This window comes from Notolabrus celidotus, chromosome 18 (assembly GCF_009762535.1).
Source record: "Notolabrus celidotus isolate fNotCel1 chromosome 18, fNotCel1.pri, whole genome shotgun sequence".
In the NCBI taxonomy this organism is placed as follows: Eukaryota; Metazoa; Chordata; class Actinopteri; order Labriformes; family Labridae; genus Notolabrus; species Notolabrus celidotus.
In genome coordinates this window covers 15783354-15797206 of record NC_048289.1, presented here as the reverse complement: position 1 = coordinate 15797206, position 13853 = coordinate 15783354, and the positions used below count along the sequence as shown (strand labels likewise).

The 13853-nt window shown below is 39.2% G+C and overlaps 2 protein-coding genes across 2 annotated transcripts; one reads left to right on the top strand and one right to left on the bottom strand.

Moving 5' to 3' along the window:
- Position 1: 1 nt before the first annotated feature.
- Positions 2–6979, bottom strand: adprh (ADP-ribosylarginine hydrolase). The gene is made up of 8 exons (XM_034707911.1): positions 6416–6979; positions 4901–5018; positions 4682–4790; positions 4250–4348; positions 4062–4167; positions 1709–1975; positions 1211–1425; positions 2–684 (listed from the first exon to the last, which is right to left on the bottom strand). Exons 1-8 carry the CDS (start codon positions 6421–6423, stop codon positions 536–538), a joined length of 1071 nt encoding a protein of 356 aa, XP_034563802.1. The 5' UTR covers positions 6424–6979; the 3' UTR covers positions 2–535.
- A 2628-nt stretch (positions 6980–9607) lies between these two features.
- LOC117830021 (GATA zinc finger domain-containing protein 14-like) lies at positions 9608–11698 on the top strand. The gene is made up of 3 exons (XM_034707906.1): positions 9608–9758; positions 10323–10365; positions 10450–11698. The coding sequence occupies exons 2-3, from the start codon at positions 10326–10328 to the stop codon at positions 11553–11555; spliced, it is 1146 nt and encodes a 381-aa protein (XP_034563797.1). The 5' UTR covers positions 9608–9758; positions 10323–10325; the 3' UTR covers positions 11556–11698.
- The last annotated feature ends 2155 nt before the right edge of the window (positions 11699–13853 follow it).

Below are 13853 nucleotides of genomic sequence, written 5' to 3'. Positions count from 1 at the left end.
CTTGTTGAATTTATTGTTTCAATGATTATGCTTCTCTGGAGTGCAGCAGTTACAGCTTTGCTCTGCGCTGCATGAAAAAACAGTTAGCAGCGATAATGAGCCACAGAAAATGTATTTTTCACTAGTTGATAACAAGTGCACATTTAATTTGAAGCTCGCTGAGAGTTAGCTATTATGTCAGGCTGACAAAATGAAGTAATTACCTCCTGGGGGACTTTTTGTATTCTCTCCACATTCTCATTAGCTGGGATTGGTTCCACTCAGCAGTACAGCCCTGCAAGTTAATTCAAAACAGTCACTAGGGGGACCCCTCTTTACACACAAGCTTAGTGTCAGAACGCACACAGTCCTTGTTGACTCTCTGGGTCAGTGGGACACTGCTTCTCCTTCTGGCAAGTATGACAGTACTCTCAATCAATCAACTACTGACCGCACCAACTAGCTCTACGTCAGTGTTTCAGAGTGCATGGCCTAGTTCCCCCTCGGTGAGCCATATTTGGACATCCTGTCAGTGCAGCAGTCAGTGACAGACACCTCAGTGTGACAGGGCATAGAGTTGCTCAGCACTGCGCTCCAGTCTGTCCCTGTATTCCAGGTTGTTGTAGTTGCATTCAGGGACCCCCTTGGTGCCGTAGAGGAGGCCCCAGCAGCAGCAGGCGATCACTGCAGTGCTGTCACTGTCGCCTGGGAGCAAGAAAGAGAGGAGACAAATGGCCTGAAAACAAGTCTTAGGATGAAGCTGAACAACAGTGTCTTTGTGTTTGTAATCTTAATAGATATTTTTGGGCTGTAAAGAAGCTTTAATCAATGTTAGTATTAATGTGGTCACTTAATAATTATCACCCAACTGTGTCATCCTCTTCAGCTAAAGAGCTTTTTTTTTGTTTTGTTTTTTAGTTAATTGGTGTTTCCCATCTCACAGCTCCCCCACTGCCCAACACTTACTGCCCAGAACCTCATTTCAGACAAAGTTAGAACGCAGCAGATGACCACAGCAGAGGATTCAGCATTACCACAAGGATCCCCTGTGTTTCGACAATTTAATCTGTGGATTTTTTTGTAAACAAGGGGAATGTGCAATGAAAAGTGCACACAAAAGTTGAAATAAAAAAAGTTATTCTTTCTGAACTGACAGACCTAAGTGATTTGATAAGGGTTTGGTGGGATTAGGGTTACAGTAACACTTTATCAGACTTTAAACTACATTTACCTCCATGGAAGCCTGCTCGGCTCATCAGCTCCTCCCAGTCTGAGCCTGCCCCCAGCAAAGCATCCAGTGCAATCATAGGAGCGTCGTGGCCACTGCGTCCTGCCCAGCCAGACAGACTGAAGCTCTTGTAGGCTTCGTCTCTCTCAGCTGGGCCATAGGAGTCGGGCCAGATCGCAGGCCCTACCCCGTTGGAGATGCCCCTCGTGTCAAGATACCTGTGAATGAAGGTGAAAGGTTTGATATCTGCATGATGGAATTCTACAGAAAAAGAAGAACGACATGTTCAAGGATAATTTGTCATCTTATGGCACCTGAATCAATATCTGTGTCAATGTATTGTTTTGAGTAAGTCGTGGTGTAATAAGCAGAATAATGTACAGCAAGAAGGTCGTTATAATGTAATAATGCCCTCTTCCCAGTTCCACTCCACTATAACAACCCACCCATTGTACATTATAATTTCCTTGCATAATAAAGTCTGACTTCAGCTACTCATACCACTGCCACTTGTCCTCAAAGTATCCCCAGTCCTTCTCGGTCTCCTCCACAGCGTGGCCTCGACCCTGAACAAAGCTTTTTGCTATTGGACAGGCCTCGTTGATCAGGCCGAGCCCCCAAGTCGTGATCGGCCTGCGTTGGACGGCGTATGCGGTGAAAAGAGCAGACGCGACTGCGCCGAGAAAGCCGGTCGGGTGAGGGTGGGTCATCCTGCCTGTTTCCACAGCAACTGCTACCAACGACAACAGCTGATCGGGCTTTGGGTACCTGGTGAGGATAAAGTATTTAAAGTCCTTATCGGAATTTATTCTGACTTTCTATCCATAAAAGTAATGAGGTCCATAACACAATGGAGAATCATATTTAAGCCTTCTTTATTAGTGCTGTGTTGTTTAAAATATATATATATATATATTTATATATATGTAGAGAAATTACTTCTTTTCATGCTTTAATTATTTCTGCAACACCTTTTTAATGGTTGTCACTCAGTATTATTCGTTTTTTTTGTCACTTTCTTCTTAATGATCAAAGAGTGAATCGGACGGTTGCATTTTTTTTCAATTATTTTGGATAATAAGGGCAGCAGGGACGTGCCTCTTGTTTATTTAAATGTGAATGTTCATTGTATTATTACCTTGAACACACCATATAGCACTGTGCATTTTAAATAAATAGGAAAACTGACCCATTATACAAAGGTGGCAATGAAGGGGACATACTTTAGAACTCTTATACAGTTGTGCTCATAAGTTTACATACCCTGACAGAATTTGTGATTTTTTGGCCATTTTTCAGAGAATATGAATGATCAGAGAAAAACGTTTTTTTCACTCATGGTTAGTGGTCGGGTGAAGCCATTTATTGTCAAACAACTGACTATTTTTAAATCATGATTACAGCAGAAACTACTTAAATGACCCTGATCAAAAGTTTACATACCCTGGTGATTTTGGCCTGATAACATGCACACAAGTTGACACAAACAGGTTTGAATGGCTATTAAAGGTAACCATCCTCACCTGTGATCTGTTTGCTTGTAATCAGTGTGTGTATAAAAGGTCAGTGAGTTTCTGGGCTCCTGACAGACCCTTGCGTTTTTCATCCAGTGCTGCACTGACATTCTGGATTCTGAGTCATGGGAAAGCAAAAGAATTTTCAGAGGATCTGTGGGAAAAGGTACTGTTTCAAGATGCACAATAAGGAAGCACTTGAAGAAAAATGGGCTGCATGGTCGAGTCGCCGGAAGAAAGCCATTACTACGCAAACGTAAACACAGTTGTTTGATAATAAATGGCTTCACCCAACCACTAACCATGAGTGAAAGAAAAGTTTTTGTGTTATCATTCACATTCTCTGAAAAATGGCCAAGAAATCATAAATTCTGCCAGGGTATGTAAACTTATGAGCACAACTGTAAATCCCATGCCATCTCTACATACAGATGTGACCAGTCTAGAGCTTAATAGAAGTCTTGGGATGAAACTTAAGTTCTACAAGTAACTGGAAAGTAGGCAGAGCTAATTTAACAAGACAAGTTTTTAACATGCTACAATAATCTCCAAACGAGAAATCACAACTTCTTTGTAAAAAAATGATAATAACACTGAAAACTGAACAGTGAGCACTTTTTTTCAAAAGAAAACCAGACATCAGATCTCAAAATGTCAGAATCTTAGTGGACTCCATTGACTATATTGTCAGACTTAACTATAACTGGTCATACGTTCTTATAAATACCGTGACTAAGTCAGGAACCTCTGAGTTATTTTTGAGTCTGACCTTAACTTTGAAAGGCATGTCAGTAACATAAGAAGGTCAGCTACTTATTCTTTAAATACAAATGATATATGAATTAATACAGCAGATACGTATGCTAAATTGCTGGAACAGAAGCCATTCTAGGAGAATTTTTTTTTTTAATATTTGAAATATGCAAATATGCCACATCATTTCTTCTCTGTGCTTATCCTGAGAGCTACAGAGAGGAACTTCTTGTTTGTGTTGATTGCGTTGATTGTACCTCTTGTGTTTCTTCCGTGTACTGCCACTGGTCTCATCTGACACGAACACCCTCGCAGCAGTTACAGGCATTATGATTATGATGTAAAAAATAATCTGTATTGTCGCCGATGGCTTTATCTGCTTTTGTAGGTCATAAAGAAGTATCATGGCTGATCTCAGTCTGTTTCATAACCAATTAAAAATCCCCCACAGGAGCTTTAAATTATTATGTTACAAAGCTGCCTTTGGAAGTAACATTCCAAAGTCATTAAAACAAAATAAAGAACATTTCATATGGACTACACAAGGCTCAAATGTATTCATTCTCAGGTCTGGACCGCAGTCTTACCTGAGACCAATACACATGGACCTCATGGCTGCTCCACAGCCTGTTCCCTCAGGGTTGTAGGACACCCTAAAGCCCCCCTCCTCTCCAGGCTTCAGCTGTGAGACTCCTATAGAAGAGTGTAAGTCAGATCTTCAACACAACTGGAAACACATCTCTAATATGATCACTAAAATGAAACTTTGTCTCACCCAGGATGCTCGAAGGCCCAGGTTTCCTCCCTTCCATGTCTTTCATCCCCTCCACGTATCGAGCAGCCACATCATGAAGGAGCTCTTCCCCTCCCTTCCCTACAGAGAAGACAACTTGTTCAACATTGTCCATATTAACGTTTTTAAAGATGTACCTGATCTTTTAACAAGGCCTTATCAGAGGAAAGGTCAAATGGAATTGCTGCAATTTCCCTCCACTTGTGCAGAGCCGCAATGGAGCAGCAAATCAAGACAGGGTTGGAAATTAGATTTAACCTTTAGCTGGAGGGTGTGGTTTGTCCTGATAAGGTGTCATCAGAGCGGCACGGACAATCAATCCAATCCACGGATTTCAGGTGTGAGAGAAAATTAACGAGGAGGAGACAAAACTTAGAAAGAGCAAAAGACTTTGATGTCTTGATTTGAGCTCACCAGTTGCAAGTCCCTCAGCTGTCGCCAGATGCAGAACTGTGTCGTCGCTCACCGGCCAATCAGGGAGCTCAACCTTGATGTTCTTCAGACCGCCAAGATCCTTCAGCTCCTGCATGGACAAAAAAAGACAGAACCTGATATTTTGGATCAAATACACCTTTAGCAGTGTTTGAGATTGATCACAGACTTCAGGATGACTTCTACGTGTCCGGCACTGACCTGGTGGATGGCTGGTCCTGACTCATTGTACTCCCACAGCTGGTTCTTGTATCCTAGAGCGTCACCAACACCACTCAGCAACATGGCTGCCTTGTAGTGCTCCAATGAAGCAGGTCCACTACAGATAGGCACAAAACACCACTTAAACCACTCTTAAATGTCACTTATGTGCCACTGAACAGGTGCATATTACTTTAAAGTGCCTGACTTAGCCATTAGCATCTACAGATGAGCCCTGAAACCATACATTCACTAATGTAAATGTCATTTTAGACATTTGCATATAAGACCCAAAGGTTTTAATGTGGTTTTATTAATTTACTGTCTGACAATGAAGCTGTTCTGCCTAAAATACAGAGTTTTCCCTTGTGGCACATCCTAAATTCATCAGTAAATGTCCAATAAGCATGGTTTGGTGCTGCAACTTTGGTGTAGGATTGAGCTGAATCAAAGAATCATGGGTAATGCAGTATCTCTAAAGGCGTTTTTTGACCGCAGGAACTTTACCCCGGAAAAAGGGACTTTACCCCTGAACTACGTGCGTTTCGACCAGAGGAACCAGGGTCTAAATTTAGTTCAGGGGTAGATAATCTCCCCCATGAAAAGCCCCTGCTTGGGGGGTAGTACTTTTCAAAGGTCCTGGGACTTTCAGTTGAACCTAATGGTGTTTGTGGAGTTTACACAGTTGCTGAAACACAGAGGGAGTTCCTGGGAATGCATACTAGTTTAGTTTTTTATTAAGATTTCAAAACATTTTTTAATGTAATTTTTTTTTCTCCATACGTCACTGGCCTGATTTGCACAATCTACCTGGGACTTCAGCCCACGGTTGAAACGCAGACAACAATGGGGGCACAGGAACCTTTTAGTTCAGAGGAAAGTAGTTCTGGGGGATAAAAGACACCGGAACTCTTGGTCGAAATGCACATTTAGATGTTACAGTGGAGAAACACGCTTGGAATAAGCCTACAAAAGCATTAAACTGTGCAAATAACCCTTTATAAATTAAGATTGACGTTGAAATATTCAACTTGCATACAACAAAGCATGTTTAGCACAAGCTGAACGTTTTTTTTTTATTGTAAAAAAAAAGTTGTTCTTTTGTGTTTATATTTGATATTATTATTATTATTATTATTATTATTATTATTATTATTACTATTATTATTTTTTGTTTTTGTTTGTCTGTTTGTTTAATCCTTGTACAAAGAGAGCACAGCTTACCAAGTCAAATTCCTTGTGTGTTCAAGCATACCTGGCCAATAAAGCTGATTCTGATTCTTCTGATTCTAGAGTGCTGCCCTAAGTTGAGGATTGATAATTAAAATGATCGTCCCAAGAACATAGGTTTTGGTCATTATTTTTGGGATCAGCATGATCGGACATGTCTTTTATTCATAGATTCAAACATCTATGGAACAAGGCAGTTTCACATACTCCCTGCTTTCAGATTTAAAAAAGAAGCTAAGTGTTGCACTTGCTGCTAAAAATTCCTCCATGCTGTTGCATGCTCACCGGTCCATTGCGACGCGTCGTTCCCCGAGGTGTAGCTTCACGAGGCGGTCACTCCCCTACGAAGACACCGGGGCTGTGAACTGAAATGCTGCGATACCACCACCACCACTGCTAAACAGCTACTCTCTGATCTGAAAGGTCGGCTGCAAACAATAAGCGTTCATTCACGCGAGTCTCTTCACGCTACGATCCGGATAGAAGACTGTGAACCCGTGGGGGCTAAAAAAAGACGAAGCAGTGGACCTATTTTAGAAGCCTGTTTCAAGATGGAGACATTAGAAAACAAATGGCAAATCTTTGCTGTAACACCTGTCTGCTATGGGGTCGTACCCGAGCACTTGATTTACACAGCTGCAATAAACAAATATGCATGCGTGTTTATTTGTTGCAGCAAATCATCCGTTATTATTTGTTGGAGTATTGAATCATTAAACCCTGGAGCATCTCCTCATACGCAGGCTCAAGCTTCACAGAGGCATTTTACAGTTATTTTCAGTCTCACTTAAATTATTCCATATTTAAATAAATTTCGTAAAAGTGATCCAGAGCATTTGGTTCATCTCAGCTTCAGGATTCAGCCCAGCTCCCTAACTGATCTTTATTCAATACCACCTCCTGGTTTTATAATTCAGCTAAATCAACTAAATTCTGGGACATATTTATGGTATGCATAATATCTGCAATTGAATTATTCATCATGACTGAACCAGATTTAACCAAATATTTGAACCATATCCGGTATAAATCCCCAAATAATAAAAAACTTAATAATATGATTGTATGGAAGCCCGAAGCAGACATGCAGCCATAGGCTGTTTAATTTATACAATGATGATAACTGCGTTGACATGGACTTGAGTATCCCAGTTATAAGCCTTAGTCCAGTTTTGTTCATATTCAGGATATGCTGTTTACAGTACGGGGTTGGTGGTCACACTTTTTACTGTTTTGATGATTGCTCATCATCAAAACATCTTTCAATAGTCATTCCTACATTAAATTGAAGCTTAAGGTGTTAGCTTGAAATGTGTATCCCTCTCATTTTCCAACTCATTGTAACAAAGAGGCAATTAATTATCAAAGACACTCTGACACATTGTGACAACCAACCCCATCACGGGGATGGTTGTTACACACTATGGGGTTGGTTGTCAGAATGGTATTTCAATGGGAAAAATCTTTTAAATAAGGCAAGAAGGCAGAACTAAATTTGAAAGTTTAATTGCACTGACAAGTGATAGGCCTACATAACTTAATGCATTTTAACATAAAGTTAACAAGGAACATGAACAGGAAACACATCTTTAGGCCAGCCTATATAACAACATAAAGAACAAAACAAATAGGCCAAACAATAATGGCCTACTCAACTAGGCTACATGCAGTCACTGTCTGAGTTACAGTAATGGCAAATGTAGGGTCTGCGTACTCCAACTAATTTCACCATGCATGATTTTGCCAACATAGGGGTTGGTTGTTACATGTGACAACCAACCAACCCCAAAGAGAATGTGACGACCAACCCCAACTGGATTTTTTTGCTAGCATCAAGGCTAAAGGCCATCTAACAACTACTTAGCTAGCTAATAAAAATCTAAACTATAGCTTTCCCCTCACACTTTGTAAGGGTGACACTTGTTTTGTTATAAACCCATCGTTTAAAAGCCAAGAAGAAAAATACTGAGGAGCTGAATATTGAAAGTCCTCTCACCTCAAGTTCAGCTGTCTTACTTCAGAGAAGACTATGTAGGTGAGCTCTGATCCTAATTCTGGAAATGTCCATACCCCAATTTGAGAGAAAGTGCCCTCTGGTGGCGAGATATAACGAGTGTGCCAACCAAGCCTGTTCTCCCCTACATGCACTTGGAGAAACCTGGTTATTGATATCCCTACATGATAAATACTTGTATCCCTGTTTCTGATCACTGTATCTTATTTGCAAAAGCGACCATGATGGGGTTTTTTTTACAACACAAACCACAGTAATTCTGAAGTATGAGATATGAGGCCACTGTGGCTCATTGAGGGCTAAGCACTATTTAATGCCAACACTGCTTTGCAGGTATGGCAGAACTACTTCCTTTTCAGCAATAGTCGATGTGAGCGAAAGCAATCACACCTCATCGCCAAGTGGCAACCTCCGGTCTTCATCGAGCATCTGCAGAAACACCCGAAACCACATGCACACCCATTATTCAAAAAGAAATGCTCTTTGCAGCAATAATAAACATATTTACAGCCTGGTTCAAAAAATGGTTAAGGTCTGAGTAGTTAATTTCTCTATTGGTAATTTCTCTATTGGTAAACACTGTACAGGGGTGATTTTTTTTTGTAACTCGGTATTTCCAAAGAATCCCTCTTATTAACCCATTTGTTTTGTTTTTAGTTGTATGGAGATATTCTGTTCTACATCGATGCTTTGTCTTTGTATTGATTGTTTTCTTTAGGGGGGCCACTCGACAAGCCAGATAGGTTTTTCTGGCTCCTCCTGCACGTCACTAAAGTTAGTGATTAGTTTTATTATTGAATTTACCTGTTATATCTTGGCTCATGTTATTGAGCAGTAATGTTTTGTTTTGTTCTTTTATATGTGCAATACAATAAATAGAAATAAATAAATGATTCACGCTTGCTAAATCCTTATTTAACCTTAATGTGACATGAGCTAACATCACCATAATTAAGGTAAAAAAAATATCCTGCTTTCTTGAATAATGTTATATATGTAGCTAGCTTCCCAAACTTATGATATGCTTTTTGTTTTGCTAACTGCAGGTGACTCTTTCACAAAGGCTCAATGTAACCCCAACCTTGCAGGAGGATGAGATAGTCCTTATAGCTCACTGCACCTCAAAGGCAGGCTTAGCAGAGGTCTGCTGAAAAAGATATATATATTTATATAAGAATAAAAGGTCAGTCCAGTCTTCCTTGCTTTGCTGTGACTACATCCCACAGCACAGCAGATAGGCGGCACATTGTTGGTTGAAATCTGGTCCCAGGTTGGTCCTAAAGAAGGAGCCATGAATCCTGTGTGAAGCCATGCGATACCCATGTCACTAGATCCAGGTTAGAGGTTTCACAGAACAATTGGATTATAAAATTCCAGGAGAGGATGGTACATATTTTGTTTAATTAAAGAGAAGAGAATGTATGGATGGAACACTGCTGTCTCAGAACTCTGCAAAACAAAACAAAACAAGATTCATCACACAACATAAAACCTTTGTTTTTCCTAGGAATTCAACTTTTTCAGAGATTTATTTTTCTGCAGCAGATAATTTTTGGTTCATCAACTCTTATCTGATCTGCATCTCGTCTTACAGGCCACTTAGATTGACATAAGGTGAGTCTTCTACAGTAACCCTGCACATGTAATTTAAGCAGTAACATAACTGAATTTGTGTCTACTTCACATTTATTGATATAGACAATTAACATTTGTGTATGATTACATATTTTGAAGACCACAATATTTTTGTTATCATGTTTTTTATTGGATGAAAGTAAAGTGTAGGGTAGTTTTTAGCATCAACGTCTCAGATGTGTGTATTTAACTGCATTTGAAAAACAAATCTCTGTTTGTGTGATTACATCGTCGGAACAAATTGACCATTTGGACATAAAAGAGGTTGTCCCCACAGTGTAACCATTCAATTTCAAGGATAATGTTTGTTTGTGTCTGCCTTGTAAGATAATTATTAGTTAACGTAGTGTTATGAAAATGTGTTGATTTCGTAGTATCAAAACTGTGATTGCTTATATGAAGAGACAGGATTGTTAAATGTGTGTGTTAATAAACTTACAACTCTAGAGTGAGAGAGAAAATGTCACTGTGTATGCCTGGTCTTAGTTCTGGTTTCAACTGATATTTAAATAATATTAATTTCTCTTTTGGATCCATTTCTAGGAAATGACTGGAAGAGGAGATGGGCGGCACAATGGCGGAAATCGTACGTTTTTGGTTCATTATTTCCAACAGACCTCTCTCATGTTCTTAAATCTGTTAATCTTATCTTCTCTCTCTCTCTTTTTAGGCCCACAATTCCGCCTGCATTTCATTCGAGGAGGTGATCAGCTACCAGATAATCCACTTTATCTTGGGTTCAATGCCTGGATGGATTTTCTTTTCTATAATCGACTTCGGGAGGCTGGCTTCGTTGTTGTAATAGATCGGATGGCTGGACCTGGGCAGCAGCAAAATCACGCAAACAACAATGGAGACCAAGGCAACAATGAAAACAATGACAACCAAGGCAACAATGAAAACAATGACAACCAAGGCAACAATGAAAACAATGACAATCAAGGCAACAACCAAAACGATGAAAACCAAGGCAACCACCAAAATGATGAAAACCAAGGCAACCATCAAAACGGTGAAAACCATGGCAATGCAGAAAACAACAATGTCGATGAAGACCATGACACTGACAGTGGTCACGATGAAAATGCTGAAAACTATAACATCAATGGCAATGTTGGCAACTTTGATCATACTTACAATGTTGATGATGGTGCTAGTGTTAGTGCTAGATTTGGGGCTGAGGTTGGGTTTGCGGTTTGGTTTGGATTTGGTCCTGGGTTTGGAGGGGGTGTCAACCAGAGTTTAGAACAAGAAGAAGATGGGGATCTTCTTGGTGGTGTAACCAGGAAGAGGTCAAGAGAAGAGGTCAGACAGAACCTTGAGGAGAGGGACAGCAAACAATACAGGTGGGGGGACGAGTTTGCAGACAGTAGCAGTGACAGTGACAGTGACAGTACTCACCACGATAATACTGACCAGAATATAAAGAAAAGTCCAGTCAAACATAAATGTGCCAGTGCAGAGGTTTTTGAAGAAGAGCCGCAGCCTGGTCCATCCTGGAAACAATCAAGGGAGAGTGTTCAAGAACAAGATGTGAGCAGCAAAAAGTCAAGATGGCGTTCAGAGTCAGTCAGCAACTCTGAAAGTGTTGGGGCTGAAGCTGAGCATGATCTTGTTCACAGTCGAAGAAATATTAATTTGCCTGAAGAAATAAGTGCAGTGCCAAGGACGGACAGGGACTCACACCAGAGGGTGGAGGAGGAAGAGCCACAGCCTCCAAGGAAAAGACTGAGGAAGAGGTCAAGGAAAGGTGATGAGGAAGAAGAAAGTGAATAGGTGTGACAGCAGACAACCTAAGAGAAAAGCAAGAAGACTAACAACAAATAGATTGTGACTAAATACTAAAGTGAGACTCTTTCAGATGATTGGCCTCACATTTACTCTTATAATATTGTAATAAAGTTTAACTATATTAATAATACCATCTTCTCTCAGTCTTATTCACATTTATATTGTAAGATTTTATTCCTGTAAAAATCAGATTTTATAATTGGCTCACTTCTGGCACTACCACTAGCTGGTCGTCCTGGAGGGGGATCCCTCTCAGGGTGTGCCCTCCCAAGGCTCCTTCCCTTTTTTCGCCACCAAATCAGGCTTTTTGGGGGAGTTTTTCTTGCTCTAAAGTCTGGATGGGTGCGGATCTTGGTTAATTTAATTTTGTCAGTCCATTTTAGATATTTAATGTCAGAATTACAAAAATTATCCTTATGTAAATACATTGCAAATAATACATATTAAAAAAATAATAATAATTATAATAATACAATCAGTTCAAATTTAGTTTAAGTTTCCAGTGCATTCTCATGATATTGTGATATTGAGAAAGAAAACCACTTGAAATAATTACAAATCTTAAAGGCATAATTGATCAAAGCAGGGAAAACAAACCACAACCACAACAATGAAAAAGGCAACATGGATCCACAAGAGTAAAGCATAGTGATATGAAATTTTGAACATAATCTTTTCAAAGATGAGTGTGTTTCACTGGACAGGAAAAATGATTTTTGATCAAATGTCATTATATATAAGTTTATCTAATAATTGACAAATTATCAATCAATCTTTTTTGTATAGCGCCAAATCACAACAAATGTTATCTCAAGACACTTTTACAAACATAGCAGATCTAGATCATATCATACATATGTTAAATTATTAACAAAGACCCAAGATCAAGACAGGGCAAGACTCAGGCTGTTTTCGAAACAGCCTGCTAAATACTACCTACTAATGTAGTGTGCAGTAGGTACTGCCTACTACATACTGTGTTTGAATTTAGTATTTAGTATGACTGTTCTGTTCGATCTGTGTTGCAGTACGGTGGGCCAGACGTCACTTGATTTCTGGTTTTGGAAAGTGGAAGTAAACAACAGACAAGCTGATAGCAAAACTGCTTCTTTAGCATCCACTTATGATTTAAGAAGTTAAGAAGTGGTTTATATGGAATTTAATCGTTTTCTCTTCAAAAAAAGAAGAGAAAAGAATGAAAAAAAAGAGATGTAGTATTTATAATATTCATCTCTCAACACAAGAAAGAGTAAACAAATCTTAGGTTTGTTGAATAAAAATGGCTACTTTAAAAGGAATAGCTCAGATGTATGCTTCAGCTAGTTTGTTTGCAAAGCATGAAGCAATGGAGGAACCAGCTGGTTTTCCAGGATGGCCATATTTTAAGGAAAGCTTAGAGACAGGACTATGACATTTCTCATGTATGACTTAAAAAATGAAACATTCTATTTTTGCTTTCAGTAGTATAAAAGATGTGAGCTTGGGCTTTCATAATAACAGTGTTTCATCATTACTTAATTTGATGCCTCTGAATAGATTAGATTAGAAATACTTAATTCATCCTGGGGGGAAATTCAGTCATTAAAGTTGCTTCTATACACAATAATTAAGAATATCAAATCACATTAATAGAAGAAGTAATGAATAAAATATGAATTCAAATACAATGAAAATAATGATAATAAAAGTATGTACAGAAGACAGAATGAGCTATGTAGAAAATGAATAAATAAAAAATACCCTCTGCTTACAAACAAACATAACCAGTGTTCTGACCAATGAAGGTCTTATCTTATTTAGATCAACTCTTAACACTCATGAACTCATAAGTGTGATATTTAAAGGTATTTTTTTTTGCATTTAAGTTATTTTATCAAAATTTTTTTTTTTTTAAAGGTCCTTGCATTACAACCTGTTCACTTTAAAGTTTTCAGTAGAGTAAATATTCCTGTACATGTTACTCTGATTTCACACACACACACAGTGCAGCTGTTCATACTGCTTTATTTCATACTATCAGTCATGAATTACTGTTCGTGCAACAGGGTGGCAATGTGAGTGAGAAAATCATTGTTCAACCGGCGGTCTTAGCTCCAAGCTCCGGTGTCAGCAAACATTCGTCCTGTTTTCGTGTCTGAGACACGGCTGTTTTGTATGTGACCCAGCACTCTGACCTTCGGGAGTACAGTGAAACGAGAATTTTCCTCTAGGGGTCAATAAAGCATTACATCACATTAAAATCAACTTTTGCATCCCAGATTCATGATCAGATGTAGACCTATC

What these genes read in the sequence shown, in the direction of transcription:
- adprh (XM_034707911.1), bottom strand. An exon ending in TGGGCCTTCGAGCATCCTGG is followed by an intron (nt 4,168 to 4,249) that starts GTGAGACAAAGT and finishes ACTCTTCTATAG; the next exon opens with GAGTCTCACAGCTGAAGCCT. An exon ending in TCCATGTGTATTGGTCTCAG is followed by an intron (nt 1,976 to 4,061) that starts GTAAGACTGCGG and finishes TATCCTCACCAG; the next exon opens with GTACCCAAAGCCCGATCAGC.
- LOC117830021 (XM_034707906.1), top strand. Translation starts at nt 10,326, where the DNA reads ATGACTGGAAGAGGAGATGGGCGGCACAATGGCGGAAATC. An exon ending in GCGGCACAATGGCGGAAATC is followed by an intron (nt 10,366 to 10,449) that starts GTACGTTTTTGG and finishes CTCTCTTTTTAG; the next exon opens with GCCCACAATTCCGCCTGCAT.